Source organism: Melozone crissalis, unplaced genomic scaffold (assembly GCF_028551555.1).
Source record: "Melozone crissalis strain CALT ecotype California unplaced genomic scaffold, PUWL_Pcris_2 ptg000034l_1, whole genome shotgun sequence".
Lineage (NCBI taxonomy): Eukaryota > Metazoa > Chordata > Aves > Passeriformes > Passerellidae > Melozone > Melozone crissalis.
In genome coordinates, this window is record NW_026535812.1 from 24,252,689 (window position 1) to 24,267,798 (window position 15,110).

Sequence of the window (15,110 nt, forward strand, 5' to 3'; positions counted from 1 at the left end):
TGGCTCCCTCACGCCCTTCCGGGGCTCACTCAGGGCTCCTCCATGGCTACCTCACGGTTCCCTCCATGGATCCCTCACGGTTCCTTCCATGGCCCCCTCACGGTTCCCTCCCCCTTTTCCATGTCGGCTCCATCACGGTTCCCTCCATGGCTCCCTCACAGACATTTCCAGACTCAGGGCTCCTTCGTGGCTCCCCCACGGTTCCCTCCAGGGCCCTCACGGTTCCCTCCCGCTTCCCCATGTCGGCTCCATCACGGTCCCCTCACAGCTCCCGCCCGCCTCTCCGCGGCCCCTAACAGCCCTTCCCACGTTCCCTCACAGTTTCGCCATGATCCCCTCACGGCTCCCTCACCGCTTCCCCCGCCTCTCCATGGCCCCTCACGGTCCTTTCCCGGCTCCCTCAGGGCTCCTCCACAGCCCCCTCACGGTTCCCGCCTGCCTCTCCACGGCCCCGCACAGTCCCTTCCTCCTTCCCTCCTGGTTCCCGCCTCCCTCTCTGTGTTCCCTTCGCTCCACCCTCCCCGGGCCGGGCTATGCTCAGCCCCGCCGTCTCCTCCCCTTCCTGTGCCGGCCGGAAAGCGCCGCGTGTTCCGCAGCCATGGAGTACCTGCCGGCCCCCGCGGCCCCGGCGCAGGGACACATGTGAGCGGTGGCGGGGGAACGGGGTTCCCGGTGCCTGTAACCGTGACCATGACCATGACTAACTGTGCTTCTCTCTGTCCCCGTGTCCCAGCCTGTGCTGCCAGTGCGGTGTCCCCATCCCACCCAACCCGGCCAACATGTGCGTGGGCTGCCTGCGGGCCCAAGTGGACATCACCGAGGGCATCCCCAAGCAGGGCACGGTGCACTTCTGCAAGCAGTGCGAGAGGTGAGCAGCCGCGAGATCGCTGGGGAGGGCAGCAAAATATACTTAGAATGCACTTAGAATATATCATTCTCAGGGTTTAGGGAGGTAAAAGCGCACAGGTTTGGTGTGGAGGAGCTGGAGGGGCTCAGCCGGGAGAAAAGGCGGCTCAGGGGGAACCTTTGGCTCTGCACAACTCCCTGACAGCCAAGGAAGGGTTGGTTTGGATATTGGGAAAAATCCTTCATGGAAAGGGATGTCCAGCCTGACACAGCTGCCCAGGGCCCCGGTGAAATCCCCATCCCTGGAGGGATTTATAAGCCCTGTGGATGTGGCATTTGGGGATGTGGTTTATTGGTGGCTTTGGCAGTGCTGGGGGAATGAACTAAGTCACCTTAGCCACGATTTTCTATGATTCTAAAAGTTGTAGCTGCATTGGTGTTACTGAACTGAAAGCTTTGGAAATAGCTGCTCGTCCTTGGAGTGATTTAAGGTAAAATGCTCCCTGCATCCCAGGTACCTCCAGCCCCCAGGAACCTGGATCCAATGTGCCCTGGAATCGAGAGAGCTGCTGGCTTTGTGTCTGAAGAAAATCAAAGCTTCCCTGAGCAAGGTGAGAGCTGATCCTGCTGGGATTTCAGAGCCTGGTCTGCAGAATTGTTTCTGCAGAGATGGGAGCTGAATGAACTGAGGGAAGCTGATGTGGTTTTAATTTCAGAGTTTTTTGTAGATTTCAGAAATTATTTATGCAATATTTGTTCTCACTGGTTTATGATGATATGAAAAAGGGTTGCAGAGGTCTGTATATAGATTAACTCAAATTCACGTGTTTCAGTTGAATGAAACATCCCTTAGGTTCAGAATATTATTAGAGGGAAGGACCTGAGATTGAGCATCTTGAGGTAAATCGACCTCCATGTTCTAGCTAAGCACTATTAATTGGATTTGGGATATTAATATATATATTTTTAATTAAGATTATTCACTTTTTCGCTACAGACTGTTTGTGTTTGTGGAGTTAGGCTTGGTTTTACTGAGCTCTTGTGCTTCCCCACGGGCAGGTCCGGCTGATTGATGCAGGGTTCATTTGGACAGAACCACATTCCAAGAGGATCAAGCTCAAATTGACTGTTCAGAAAGAGGTAACTGGAGCACAACCTTCTCCAGGTGGCTTTTAAAAAGCTTTTATGGCAAACAGCAGGATTTTTTAATTATTATTTTTCCTATTGTTAGATTTCATCCTGCCTATATTTTGTCACTAAAGTGCCATTCATCAGAATGAAGAAAGTTTTTGTCTGTTCCAGTAAAGATGGAACAATCTTGCAGTTATTTGTGACCCAACCAGAGCCTAAACCTTGAACACTTTTGTTTTGCAGGTGATAAATGGGGCAGTTCTGCAGCAGGTGTTTGTGGTGGAGTACGTTGTTCAGTCTCAGATGTGTGAAGACTGTCACAGGATTGAAGCCAAGGATTTCTGGAAAGCTGTGGTGCAAGTCAGGCAGAAGGTAGAGGCAAACTGAATTTTTATTTGATCGTGGCAGAACAATCAGGCAAAGAATTGGGTGATTTTCTGGATTTCTCAGACAAAAATGTACTCACATTTAGCCACAGGGATATGGTTTGTGTTCAAGGTTGTTGAATTTTTTCTAACTCAGTTTAGAAAAACTTTCTGCTGTCCAGTATTAATATTCTTTAAAATGATTCTGGCAGGAGGATCTTGTGTGGATAACTAAATGCTCTCCTGTATTTTAAGGCAGTTTGGGAACTGTGGGACAAATATTTAAATCTTCTTTAAAGGAAATAGATCTCTGTAGCAACCAGTTCCACAAAAATGAGAAATGGGAGCTTTCAATAATTTGGTGTAAGTAGAGCAATCTGAAATCTTTTTGTTTAGTTGGATGTTCTTTCTCTAGGTGATCTCTTCATATAAATGTTTATTCTTCAGAGATCCTGCTTTGCACTTGATGCTTCTTAAACAACCTTGATGCTTTTGTGTTTGTTTGGCTTTAGACTGTGCACAAGAAGACTTTTTACTATTTGGAGCAGCTGATTTTGAAGCACAGGCTCCATCAAAACACACTGAGGATCAAAGAAATCCACGGTGAGTGGCTCTGGAGGCAGAATAACCTGGATTTATGATGGATGTTTTCACGTGTGTGTGCTGGGACCTGTGCAGAGAAAAGCTTATGAATTATATGTGATAAAGTAGAATAGAAATAGATTTGTTTCCTTGCTTTTCAGATGGCCTGGATTTCTATTACTCTTCCAAGCAACATGCCCAGAAGATGGTGGACTTCCTTCAGTGCACAGTTCCATCCAGGTGCAGCTCCCCTGTCCATTGCCTTGAGCACTCAGAACTTTGGGGAACTGTCTTAAATCCTTCCTTTTAAAAGAATTTTTAAGTGCAAGTGTAAGGAATCTGTATTTTAATCAAAACACACAAAATTCCTTCTACAAAAGTCCCATATTTTTCACTTAGCCATGGTAAAATTTGTATTTGTGATGCAGACACTTTGTTCCAAGGATCTCCTGTTCCAGGTGATGTCTCTTGTTTCCTGAAACTTTATTTTTGTGTTTTACAGATCCAAATCATCCCAGCGTTTGATCTCCCACGACATTCACAGTAATGTCTACAACTACAAAAGCACTTTCTCTGTGGAAATTGTTCCCATATGCAAGGTGAGCTTCCTCTGCTTCACCTTTGGGGTGTTGTGGGCAGAGTTGGGGTTTGGAGGTTGTAGGGTTTGGGGGGTTAGGGAGGGATCCACACAGGAAATGCTGAAGTTATGGGGCTAGAAAAATAAAACCACAAAAGTTTAAAATTTTGTTTCAGAAGATTTGGTAAAAAATGGAGGAAATGGGAATGTAATTGATTGTGTTTTTTGCAGGACAACGTTGTGTGTCTGTCACCCAAGCTGGCCCAGAGCCTGGGGAACATGAGCCAGATCTGTGTGTGCATCAGAGTGACCAGCACCATCCACCTCATCGACCCCAGGACTCTGCAGAGTGAGTTTGGGCTTCTCCCCTGCCCAATTGTTCTGCTGGCACAATTACTGTGGGTTTCTTTCCACAAAATCCTGGATATTTTGACTTTACTGTTGTTAAATTGATCTGTACAGTAGAAATTTCGTAGTGAGCTGAGAGTTCTCCAAGCTTGATTTCCATAGGATCCTGGGCAGAATGTGCAGGCTCAGTTTGAGCTCCTGGATGTTCTAAATATTTACCTATGTCAGCTTTATTCCCCTATAATTACATGGCTTGATTTCCATGGGATCCCGGGCAGAATGTGCAGGTTTAGTTTGAACTCCTGGATGTTCTGAGCATTTACCTTATCACCTTTATTCCCCTACAGTTACATGGCTTGATTTCCATGGGATCCCGGGCAGAATGTGCAGGTTTAGTTTGAGTTCCTGGGTGTTCTGAGCATTTACCTTGTCACCTTTATTGCTCTACATTTACATGGCTTGATTCCCATGGGATCCTGGGCAGAATGTGCAGTAGAAATTTCATTGTGAGCTGAGAGTTCTCCAGGCTTGATCCCCTGGGCAGAATGTGCAGGCTCAGTTTGAGCTCCTGGATGTTCTCAGCATTTACCTGTGTCAGCTTTATTCCCCTACAGTTACATGCCATCTGGATTAAATTTTCAGCCACTTCAGTAGCAGAAATTCTGTGCTTTGCTTGCTGTGTGCTGGGGAGCTTGGGCAGCAGAATCCCTGTAAAAGATGGATCCAGGAATAATTCCTTTGAGCAAAGTCTGCCACAGATCAGCTGCTCCTGCAGCAATGTGGGTCATGTCCTAAATAAGTGTTACAGAGATGAACAGATTGTGTCTGGCAGTTGCCTGCATTTTGGTTAATGGTTGTTTTTTCACCAGAAGTTCTCTCCCCGATCATTTTGCAGTTGCTGAAATCGATGGCAACACCTACTGGCGCCACCCCTTCAACAGCCTGTTCCACCCCAAGCAGCTGGAGGAGTTCATCATCATGGACATCAACAGGGTCCATGAGAAGAAAAAAGGTGCTGGGGCAGGGGCTCGATCAAACAAGGTGAGTTTCTCTGTTTAATTCGTGTTTTGGGCCTCCTGCTCAGCTGAATTCATGGGCTGGGTGTGCCTGGCACAGTCTGGGCTGTTCTGGGTCTCACCACTGGCAGAAGCTTTCCTTGGGACCATTTAGTTTGGAAATGGCACAGGCAGGAGGTGAATTCCCCTTCCAGGAATTCTGCTTGAAGAGTTTAAACTCTGCTTGTTACTGGGTATTGAAATATTAACTTTGCAGCTTTAATGACTGCATTGGTTTTGTTGAAGCATTTCTTTTTAATCATAATTAATTGATCTTCTCAGTTAAAAGCTAAAATAGTGTTTATTTATAGAAACAGCCTTTGGGAATTCCTGAGAGTTGCCATGTCCATTTCTTACTTTTATGTAATGAGAAAGGAGTGGCAAGGGACACATTGGATGTGATGCAGAAACACAAGTTTAATGACAAATGGAGTTTAAATCAGTGCAGATATTGGAGTTAAGCTGGGTTTGGTTAAGGAATGTTTTATTTTCCATTCCCACAGCACACTCTGGCTGAAGCCTGGGTCAGGAAAACCTCAGAGCTGGACACAGATCACCAATATTTCTGCTGCACTCACCTGGGGCACATCTTGAATCCTGGCGACCTGGTCTTGGGGTCTGTTCTTCTTTTCTGAGCTTTTATTGAATGATTATTTAATGACTGAATTCATGTGCTATCAGAAAGTGTTGAACTGCTCTGATTTCAAAATGAAAGCAGCAAAAGGTGGGGAATTTCCTGGTCCTAATCCAGGAAATCTCTTTTCTAGAAGGAGTTTTCACATAAAAAATTGTTAGAAATAAGAGAGCTGATTGCCTTCAGAGTGCAGCTTGGAGTCACAGCTTAGCCACAAATAAATGGGAAGGATTTTTAAAACACCAATTAATTATTTGTTTGCTAATGAATATCATACAGTGATAACAAATGGGGATTCTTGGTAAGATTAGGCAATTTAGGTGATGCTTGGAAAGGTTTAAACATGAATGTTGTGAGCCCAGCAGAACCTCAGTGGGTGTTGCAGTTTGGATTCCAGAGGTTGGGAGGTGCCAACAGCAGGATTTGGGAACTGCAGCTGCTCAGACTTAGCAGAGCTGCACATGAATGTGGATTTTTGTTTCCCTTCCTCTGGAAATATTTCTGTTCCTTAGGATCTGCATCTTGCCCTGTGCTGTCCTTTAGCACAAATATCATAGAATGAGGTTGCGTTTTTATAAAGCAGAATAAAACCCCTGTTTCCATTTTAGCTTTGACTTGGCCAACTGCAACCTAAATGATGAATTTGCCAACAAGATGAACGCCCAGCACATCCCTGATGTGGTAAGAAAATCCCTTTCTCTGTCCCAAGTTCCTCCATTGCCCAGGCTAGGAGGGAGTGTGATTTTATAGTGAGCAGTGCCTGAAGGAAGAGAGGATATTAACAGTGACATTTGAGCAGCATCTGATTTTAAAGGATTATTTCCTTAAATATTTGAGTGATTGTTAAATTACACATTTTTTGTGGGGTTTTTTCCAATTACCATGATTAGCTAATACATTAATTATTTGTTTTATTCCAATTACCAATCCCTGGGTGCTGAATAATAACTCCAGTGTGTGCCTGTCCCTTCAGTACCATTCCCCAAGTGTTTGGAAACATTTGAACCAACAAACTCCCTGTAAATTCAGTATAACACTGCTGAGTGCCAGCCCAGCTGGTTCTGGATGCCCAAATGTGGATTTGGGAGCTGATTTGGGGTTTTGGGAGGTGGAAAAAGGAGAAATCTGCTTTTCTCTGCAGGTGCTGATCAAGAAGAGCTTTGACCGCTGCAAGCGGCAGCGCCGCAGGAACTGGAAGCTGAAGGAGCTGGAGAGGGACAGGGAAGCCTCAGACACAGATGATGAAAGGTTCAGTATCTGCTCCCCTTGTTCACTGACAAAGCAGCTTCTGAATAACCTCCAGCTGAGAGGAAAAAAGGAGAAAATGAGAGATAATTGAGTTGGGAAATAATAGGTGAGGGTAAATCAGCGACGAGTTGGAAATGTGGGGATGCTCTGGGGTTTTGTTCCTGTGATTTTACTTTGTTGCATGAATTTCCATAAATCCAAAGGAACAGGGAGTAAATACATCCCACATCTTTTACAGACAATACCAGGACTTCCTGGAAGATCTGGAAGAGGATGAGACCATCAGGAAAAATGTCAACATTTACAGAAGTAAGGCCTTTCTAACTCCCTCACTGGGTGTCATTAAATCATGTTTGAGGCAAAACAACTTTACTGGAATTCTCTATTTGCATTCTCCAAACTCCTCATGCCTGGAGAAATGCTGTAAAGTATTTCACAGATGTGTTTCACCTGATGGGTTTCCTTGCCTTTAAATGAAAAGGAACTTTCCTCCTGCACCCAAAATCTCTGCTGGGGGAAGGATTTGATACAGAATTCAATTTTTTTCCATGAGGGGACTGATGAGTTTTTAGGAGTTTTTTGTTTTGTGGTTTGTTGGTTGTTTTGGTGTTGTTGGTTTGATGTTTTTTCCCCATTTTCCCTTGGGGTTTCTCTAGTGGTTTGGGGTTTGTTTTCTTTGCTTAACTGTTTTTTTGGGGGGTTTCTGTGTGTTTTTAGATGCAGATATTCCTGTGGAGAGTGACACAGATGATGATGGAGCTCCACGGATCAGCCTGGCTGAGATGCTGGAAGATCTCCACATTTCCCAGGATGCCACAGGAGGGGAGGGAGCAGAAATGCTGACAGAGTGAGGACAGTGCCTTACACCCAATAAATTGGGGAGCAAAAACTCCCCAGACCATCATTAACCATCACAGGGCCAGGAAAAGTGACAAAACGCCCATGCACCCCAACATAATGGCCTGGAATTCATATTTTATGGTTGATACTCCAGAGAATCAGCAATTAAAGCTCAATTTCTGGTGGAAGCGTTGCAATATAAATTCCACAAGTTCCTCCCATCCCTGAGGGATCTTTCCATGCAGTTTCTGCAGTGGAGAAAATAAGGAAAGATGTCCAGAGGGAGAGATTTTATTGCAGTTTTCCTGGATTTTAGGTAGAGTCCCTACCTACTGTTACAGCTTTAATTTCTCACATGGGGAAGCTTTTCCCCATTTTTGGCACTGTGGAATTTTGAAGCCTTTTATGATACTGGTAGATTATTCCATATATCCATATTTAGGGAAGCTCAAGACTAATTTCTGTTCCCTCACACAAAGAAAACTTCCCTGCAAAGCCCTTGATCAGAAAGATTGGAAAATCCTGTGGAGTGTGATGAGTATTGAACTGTATCCCATGTCTGGATCAGTGGATTAAAAGCAACATGCACAGCAATTAATTAATAAACCAGCTATAAAGGATTAAAAACCTCTCGAGATGTTTTGATTCATTATTTTTTAGTTCATTTTAAATCCAGTTGCCCTCTGCAAGTCCAAAGGGGACAGAATAATGAACTCCCTGTTGGTGGCAGGTGATGGGAGGGTAATAAAATCTGGGTTTAAACTCTGCTGTTTCCATCAATCCTTTTCCTCCTCCCTGTTTTCCTTGCTGGACTCTCCCAGGAATGTTGGATATTTGCTGTGCTGTTTATCCCTGGAGATTTCTCTCTTCCTTTCCCCCCTTCCTGGAGAAGCTTTCATGGATCTTTTATCAGAAGATTTTGTGCTGCTGAAGCCTTGAATCCAAGGATTGCCTGAGTTTGTGGGATTTCTTTGGCTGGAGCAGCTCCCCACAACCAAAGCTGGGTCTCTGTAGGTTCCCAAGTTTCCAGTGCCCCTTTGGGAGCTCAGAGGGGTTTAGGGAGTGTCCAAAAAATTAAATATTCACCAGTATTTCAGTTATCAAAGTATTCATTGTCTTGGATAAAAGCTGCCACTGGCCCTGCAGCTCTTCCTGAAAATCTCTGACTTAAAGCACAAAAAGCTCCTTTTGTACAACAGAAATCCTTCAGGGTTTTAACCAGACCTGCTCAACGATGCATTTCCACCCAGATGCTGATGGATTTTGAGTTGGAAGTCATGGGAGAAGCTGTGCAGAATGTTGGAATTATGTTTTGCTCAGAGAAAATGGTGAAAAAATGTGTTTTATAAGTCAGAGCTTACAGCACAAAAGCTGGATAACTGAGGGGAAAAATGAACAGAAAAAGGGGATTGGGGTGTGCAAACACTCATTTTTGATTTATTTTTCCCTAGATAAAAGTCTTGTGTGTTGATGATGAAAAGCTTTAGGTGATGATTTCACCTCTAACTGCTTTAAAAATCTGTTAGTGGATGGCCTGATGTAACTCCAGGGCTCCCAGATTTTCCCAGATGGAAATTGCTGAGGTGAAATATTGATGGGAAATCACTCCTAACCTCAGGCCAGGTGCCTGAGCTTGGCTGCACTCCTGGGCCAATTTTGGGAGCTTGCAAGCTGAGGAATTGAGACGCTGATCTGGTGGGGACTTAACAAAATCAGTGTTATTTCAGTCTCTTACTCCTGGAAGTAGCTTAAAATAGAGAATTCCAGAGGAATATTGTGTCAGGGAGTTTTCCATAAAAAGTTGGACAAGGGTACAATCCAAATTCTGTTGGATTTTTGGGATTTGGAATCATTTCTCTGAAATGCCAGTGGGAAGAGTCTGGCTCCATTTCCACCCTGGGATTGATAGAGATGGATCCAATCCCGTCTCTTCCCCGTTCTCCTGCAGGAGAATCCATGGAAAATGGGGATGTGCTGAACGGGAGAGTCCACCTGGTGTCACTGTTCCTGCACCCAGAGCAGGTGAAAGGAGTGGGGGAATTGGAAATCCAGAGGGATTTGGGAATGTTTCCTGGAGCTCATTCCAGGATATAATCATGGAACAAAGAATCTCGTTGCTGTCAGAATCTCTATTTCCTCCTCAATACAAGATGGGAACCTGGTTAAGCCAAATCGGAAAATTCAGTTTAAAACTTGTCAGGGTTTCGGTTCCAAACAAAACCAAAGCCTGATGGTAAAGCAAGAAACTGAAGGGATTTTGTGAAATTTAAATATTCATCTTCCTAAATATTCATCACTGTTCCTGCATGGCCCCTGGTCTGCTCCCTGCTCCAGGAAAGGGGGGCTGAAAACTCAGGAAAAACTCTTCATGCCCGTGCAGTTCTTGGTATTTAAATTCAAAATAACTCCAAGCTAAAGGAGAATAAGACAAAAACTGCTTTGAGCTTGATGTTGGAGGATTTAATGTCAGCAAACTGCTCCTTCTGCAGACTGATCTCAACTCAGGGCCATTTGATTCAGATGCACCTCCCAGAGCAGGTGAAAGGAGTGGGAGAACTGAAAATCCAGAGGCATTTGGGAATGGTTCCTGAACATAATCGTGGAACAAAGAATCTCGTTGCTGTCAGAATCTCTATTTCCTCCTCAATACAAGATGGGAACCTGGTTAAGCCAAATCAGAAAATGAAGTTTAAAACTTGTCAGGGTTTCGGTTCCAAACAAAACCAAAGCCTGATGGTAAAGCAAGAAACTAAAGGGATTTTGTGCAATTTAAATACTCATCTTCCTAAAATGAAAGCATTTTGGATGATGCTTTCATTTAAGGAAGTTGAATACTCAAATTGCACAATCCCCAACAAGGACTGAAAAGCCTTGAAAGCCAATTTTAAACTCACCTCTATCAGTGAGGTCTGTGAGATGGAAGGAAACTCCTGAAGCTGTGAAATATTTGGTGCTGTTTGCGCACCCTGCTGGGAGTGTGTGCTCTGAGGATGGTGCTGCACACCTTGATCCCTGGAAAAAATGCCTGGAAAAATATCAAAGTAAATCCTATTTCATGTAATATCTCTGCTCTGTCCTGGGAATGGCAGCAGCAGGGAAGGAGGAGCTTCCTGTCTCAGAGAAACTGGAACTCAACTGTTGCATGAAGCAGTTTCAGCTGAGCAGGGAACCGAAGCAGAAACTTCCAGCCAGGCAGGACAGAGGGATTTCGGTCAGCTCTGGAAAAGCAAACAGAGCTGCTGGAAACTCCCCCCTGCTCTGAGCAGCCCTGCACATGGAAATGTCCTGTGGGATGCACAGCCAGGAAGTGCTGACAGGTTCATTCTCCAAGCAGGATTTTCAGGTCAGGTGATGGAGAGCAGAGATAAGACCTGCAATTACACGTGGCTGGAAATGAAGCAAAGTGCTGCTGTTGGAGTGCAAAACAATGACAGGAACAAGGAGCGAGAAATTATCTTAGAAAGCTTCTAAAAACTCCTGAGGTGATCAGCAGCAGAGGGGCTGAAATTCCACATGGAAAACCATCTTTAGTGCCTTTAGGAAGTGCAAACTCTTTGGATCAATAAAATTAAAGTTTCATGGGACATAAAGTGTGAAAGTCCTACAATAAAATCACTCCTAAGGAGGATGCTGGGATTCCAGCAGGGTGTTCTGGCTGGAAATATCAAAGGTTTCCTGTGAGCAGCACGAGCAGTCGGATTTTAGCAGCTGGTTCTCATTTTGTTCTTTAGTTTCCACTCTTGCTGAAGCAGCGTGGGTTAAGTTGTGCAATTTGAATATTTCCTTTTCACATGGCAGGGATCTGAATGTTACCTTGCATTCCTTTCTGCCAGGACAGAAACTTCCCCCAGACAGATACAGCTGCCCTTGGCGTGCTCAGGGAAGGGTGTGCAGGGAATATTCCCTTTCCCATTCCTCTGGGAACACTTCCTGCTCCAGCCATGCATCCATTCATCCATTGAGGTTTGGAACACTGAGCATCAGGTGGGAAAAACTCAGTGCTGTGGCCACTCAGAGCAGCTGGTTGGAAAAATCTGGAGAAATGTGGAAAGAGACTTTTCCACCCCAACAATCCCAGCCTGGGCATCCCTGGAGTGGTGCCCAAACCCTCCTGGAGCTCCAGCAGCCTTGGGGCTTTCCCTGGGGGCCTGGGCAGTGCCCAGCAGCCTCTGGGGAAGGAGCTTTCCCTCTCTCCACCCTGGCCGAGCCACAGCTGTGCCTGTGCCTGTGCCTGATCCTGATCCCGATCCCAGCTGAGCCTGACCTGACAAATCCAGACTCCCCTCAGGCAGGAACCTGCCCAGGCAGGGCAGGGAACTGAAATGGGGTGAGATATTGTAAATCCTGGAGGCTTGGGACAGGCAGGGAAAAGAGGGGGATGAGGAAAATGAATGAGGAACTCCGGGGAGCTCCGGCTGCCCCTTGGTCCCCCTGTTTTCTCTGCTGGATTTTGGTGCTTCCCTGGCTCTGTCCTGTTCCCCCAGCCCAGCTGGGATCAGGGGATGGGAGCAGAGCCCCACCCCAATCCTGCACCCAATCCCATCCCAATCCTACCCCAGGTGTTGTGAAAGAGGCACCCCAAAACCCCACATGGGAAAGGGCAGAAGTAACACAAGCAGGGTGCATAATACAATAACACAAGCAGGGTGAATAATACAATAACACAGCCTGCTCCTCCAGCCTGCTCTGGGATTCCCGAGTGCCCAGAAATGCTCAGGATGTCCCTGTGGAGTCCTGCAGGGACTGAGGGTGACCTGCTCCTGCCCTGGGCTCACTCCCAGGCACAGCTTGAGCAATAGTTATTTACATAGACTTGAGAAATATACAGATTTTGCACCTTTAATGCAAAGTCCTGCCTGTATTTCTCTGTATTAGGGACTGACAGGCTGGGGAAAATTCAATGTCTCCATAACTAGGCTAATGATTGATATAATTAAAATATTGTGTGCTCCCTCTTCTTCCTAAACATCAGTAAATACAAATTATATTGATAAATATCAGTAAACATAATATGCAGACTAAGCATGAAAGCAAATCTACACTAATTACTACTTCAACCATTATGTTACTTGAATGAAATATCCCATTGGATCCAAGTTTGGAAGTATTGAATAGATTTTTTTTTACAAACTTAGCTGTCCTCATTTTCCCAGAGAAATTATTTTCATCTCCTGCCTTATTTCCCCATAATTATAAGCTGGGAAAGCAGCTGAGGTGACAAATGACATAACTGATGTCTTCACTTTGTTTTGTCGCCTCCTGTGATCAAGCCTCATTCCCTAATTCCCTGCATTGCCACCTACAGCAACAACCCATCCTCTGCAAGGAGAGCACATCCCAGGAGCTTGGGAAAAATCCCAAAACAAAAATTTAGAAGGTGAAAAGGAGGGAGTAAAGGGTTAGGAAAAAAGGAGACATTGTATTTTTATATTTTTATATGTTTAGGGGTTTATTTTCAACTGAAACCCTAGCACAGGTGAATCTGCAGTGTTATATTCTCTTTATGATGCATGTGATTTACTCATCTTCTAAAGACTATCTGGTTTTATAAAGCACAAGAATCTGAGAATTTCATCAGAAGTTTTCACAGCAGCACATCCTCACATTTTTAATGAATCAGTGGCATTGTTTGCACCATGGTAACGAGCCAGCCAAGTAATTCATTGTATAAAACAATCAAGGAGACTGAATAAATCCTGAAATCATTCCACAAAAACACAGCAAGCTCAGGGAAGCAGCTCCCACTCGTCCGGGATTTTTGTGTGCACATCTCTTCTGGCAGACAAGAACAAATCCATGCTGTCTCGTTTCTCCAGATGGAAACTTCCCATATCCAAACAGCTTTCCCTGGGATAAAATCTTCACGGGGGTTGTTCCTTCCCCCAAAATAACAAATTCTTCAGGAGGGTTGTTCCTTTCCCCCTGGAATAACAAAATCTTCAAGGGGGTTTCCTGTCCCAATCTCAGCTCTGTAATTCCAGTGGGTCACTAAAATTGAAAGCTCTTGAAGAATCAAATAGTAAAAACAGGGATTGATTGGAGCAAAAATAATTTCCTGTCAGAGCAAAACACGAACAGAGGATAAAGCAGAGTTTGCTGCTCCTGGACAAAAATGGGATAAGGAAACTCTTTGATGCCAAAAGGCAGGCTGAGGTTTTACTTCACCACAGACAGAGAATTTTCCCGTGGGTTTCCCAGGAAGCTGCAGAGGAGCTGGAAGGCCGAGCTGGCGTGGAAAGCCAGGCACACATAGGTGGTGTAGAGCAGCAGCCCCAGCATGGCCAGGTTGAAGGAGTAGAAGAGCACCTTCTCCCAGGGCTCCATCAGGTAACTGCAGGTGATCAGCTCAAACTGGCAGAAGAGCCAGTACAGGTACCTTGGGGTGCTCTTCACATCCATGCCCAGTCCCAGAGCTCCCTGTGGGATGAAAGGTGGGGGATCATGGAAAAGGGAACCTCACATTGCTCCTGAAGGATGGGGGAACGTGGAAATGGGAACCTGACATTGCTCCTGAAGGGTGGGGGATCATGGAAATGGGAACCTGGAAATGGGAACCTGACATTGCTCCTGAAGGATAGGGGATCATGAAAATGGGAACCTGGAAATGGGAACCTCACATTGCTCCTGAAGGGTGGAGGATCATGAAAATGGGAACCTGGAAATAAAGGGTGGGGGATCATGGAAATGGGAACCTCACATTGCACCTGAGGATGGAGGATCATGGAAATGGGAACCTGGAAATGGGAACCTCACGTTGCTCCTGAAGAGTGGGGGATCATGGAAAGGGGGGGTCATGGAAATGGGAACCTCATGTTGTACCTCAAGGGTTTGGGATCATGGAAATGGGAACCTCACACTGCACTGAAGGGTCTGGGATCATGGAAATGGGAACCTCATGTTGTACCTAAAGGAAGGGAGATCATGGAAATGGGAACCTGGAAATGGGAACCTTACATTGCTCCTGAATGGTGGGGGATCATGGAAATGGGAACCTGGAAATGAAGGGTGGGGGATCATGGAAATGGGATCATGGAAATGGGAACCTCACATTGCTCCTGAAGGGTGGGGGAATCATGGAAATGGGAACTTGACATTGCACTTGAGGGTGGGGGATCATGGAAATGGGAACCTGGAAATGGGAACTTCACGTTGCACCAGTCTCACCAAGGAGGCTCCCTGAGAGCTCATTTCACCCAAGAGCTGTGGCAATTCCATTCCCCAGGCCAAACTCTGCCAGAATTTCACCTTGCACTGGGTTACTCAAGGCTCTGTTGGAGCAGCTTAATTAAAATTCCCTTTAAACCTTCTCTCCTTCCTCCTCCTCATCCCCACCTGTGGATTTCTACACAGAATTTGCTACAGGGATGATTCCTGCCACTGCAGGCTGGATTTTATGTCTCGTGCTCCAGTTGCTGCTGGAAGTTCCAGGTGCAAACTGAGAGCATGGAGAGCTCCACACAAACAGAATTCCAATAAAAGGAAAC

The 15,110-nt window shown here is 45.5% G+C and overlaps 2 protein-coding genes across 2 annotated transcripts; one reads left to right on the forward strand and one right to left on the reverse strand.

The window, feature by feature from the left end:
* The first annotated feature begins 577 nt into the window (after window positions 1-577).
* On the forward strand, window positions 578-8,275 carry NMD3 (NMD3 ribosome export adaptor). The gene is made up of 15 exons (XM_054283021.1): window positions 578-642; window positions 734-868; window positions 1,361-1,457; window positions 1,906-1,986; window positions 2,221-2,349; window positions 2,855-2,945; window positions 3,086-3,164; window positions 3,427-3,523; window positions 3,733-3,850; window positions 4,745-4,890; window positions 5,408-5,520; window positions 6,147-6,219; window positions 6,680-6,786; window positions 7,025-7,095; window positions 7,504-8,275. The coding sequence occupies exons 1-15, from the start codon at window positions 599-601 to the stop codon at window positions 7,635-7,637; spliced, it is 1,515 nt and encodes a 504-aa protein (XP_054138996.1). The 5' UTR covers window positions 578-598; the 3' UTR covers window positions 7,638-8,275.
* A 5,507-nt stretch (window positions 8,276-13,782) lies between these two features.
* On the reverse strand, window positions 13,783-14,025 carry LOC128941095 (serine palmitoyltransferase small subunit B-like). Its single transcript, XM_054283024.1, has one exon. The coding sequence runs from the start codon at window positions 14,023-14,025 to the stop codon at window positions 13,783-13,785; it is 243 nt and encodes an 80-aa protein (XP_054138999.1).
* Window positions 14,026-15,110: the final 1,085 nt, after the last annotated feature.

What these genes read in the sequence shown, in the direction of transcription:
- NMD3 (XM_054283021.1), top strand. Translation starts at nt 599, where the DNA reads ATGGAGTACCTGCCGGCCCCCGCGGCCCCGGCGCAGGGACACAT. An exon ending in CAGTGCACAGTTCCATCCAG is followed by an intron (nt 3,165 to 3,426) that starts GTGCAGCTCCCC and finishes TGTGTTTTACAG; the next exon opens with ATCCAAATCATCCCAGCGTT. An exon ending in CGACCCCAGGACTCTGCAGA is followed by an intron (nt 3,851 to 4,744) that starts GTGAGTTTGGGC and finishes ATCATTTTGCAG; the next exon opens with TTGCTGAAATCGATGGCAAC.
- LOC128941095 (XM_054283024.1), bottom strand. Translation starts at nt 14,025, where the DNA reads ATGGATGTGAAGAGCACCCCAAGGTACCTGTACTGGCTCTTCTGCCAG.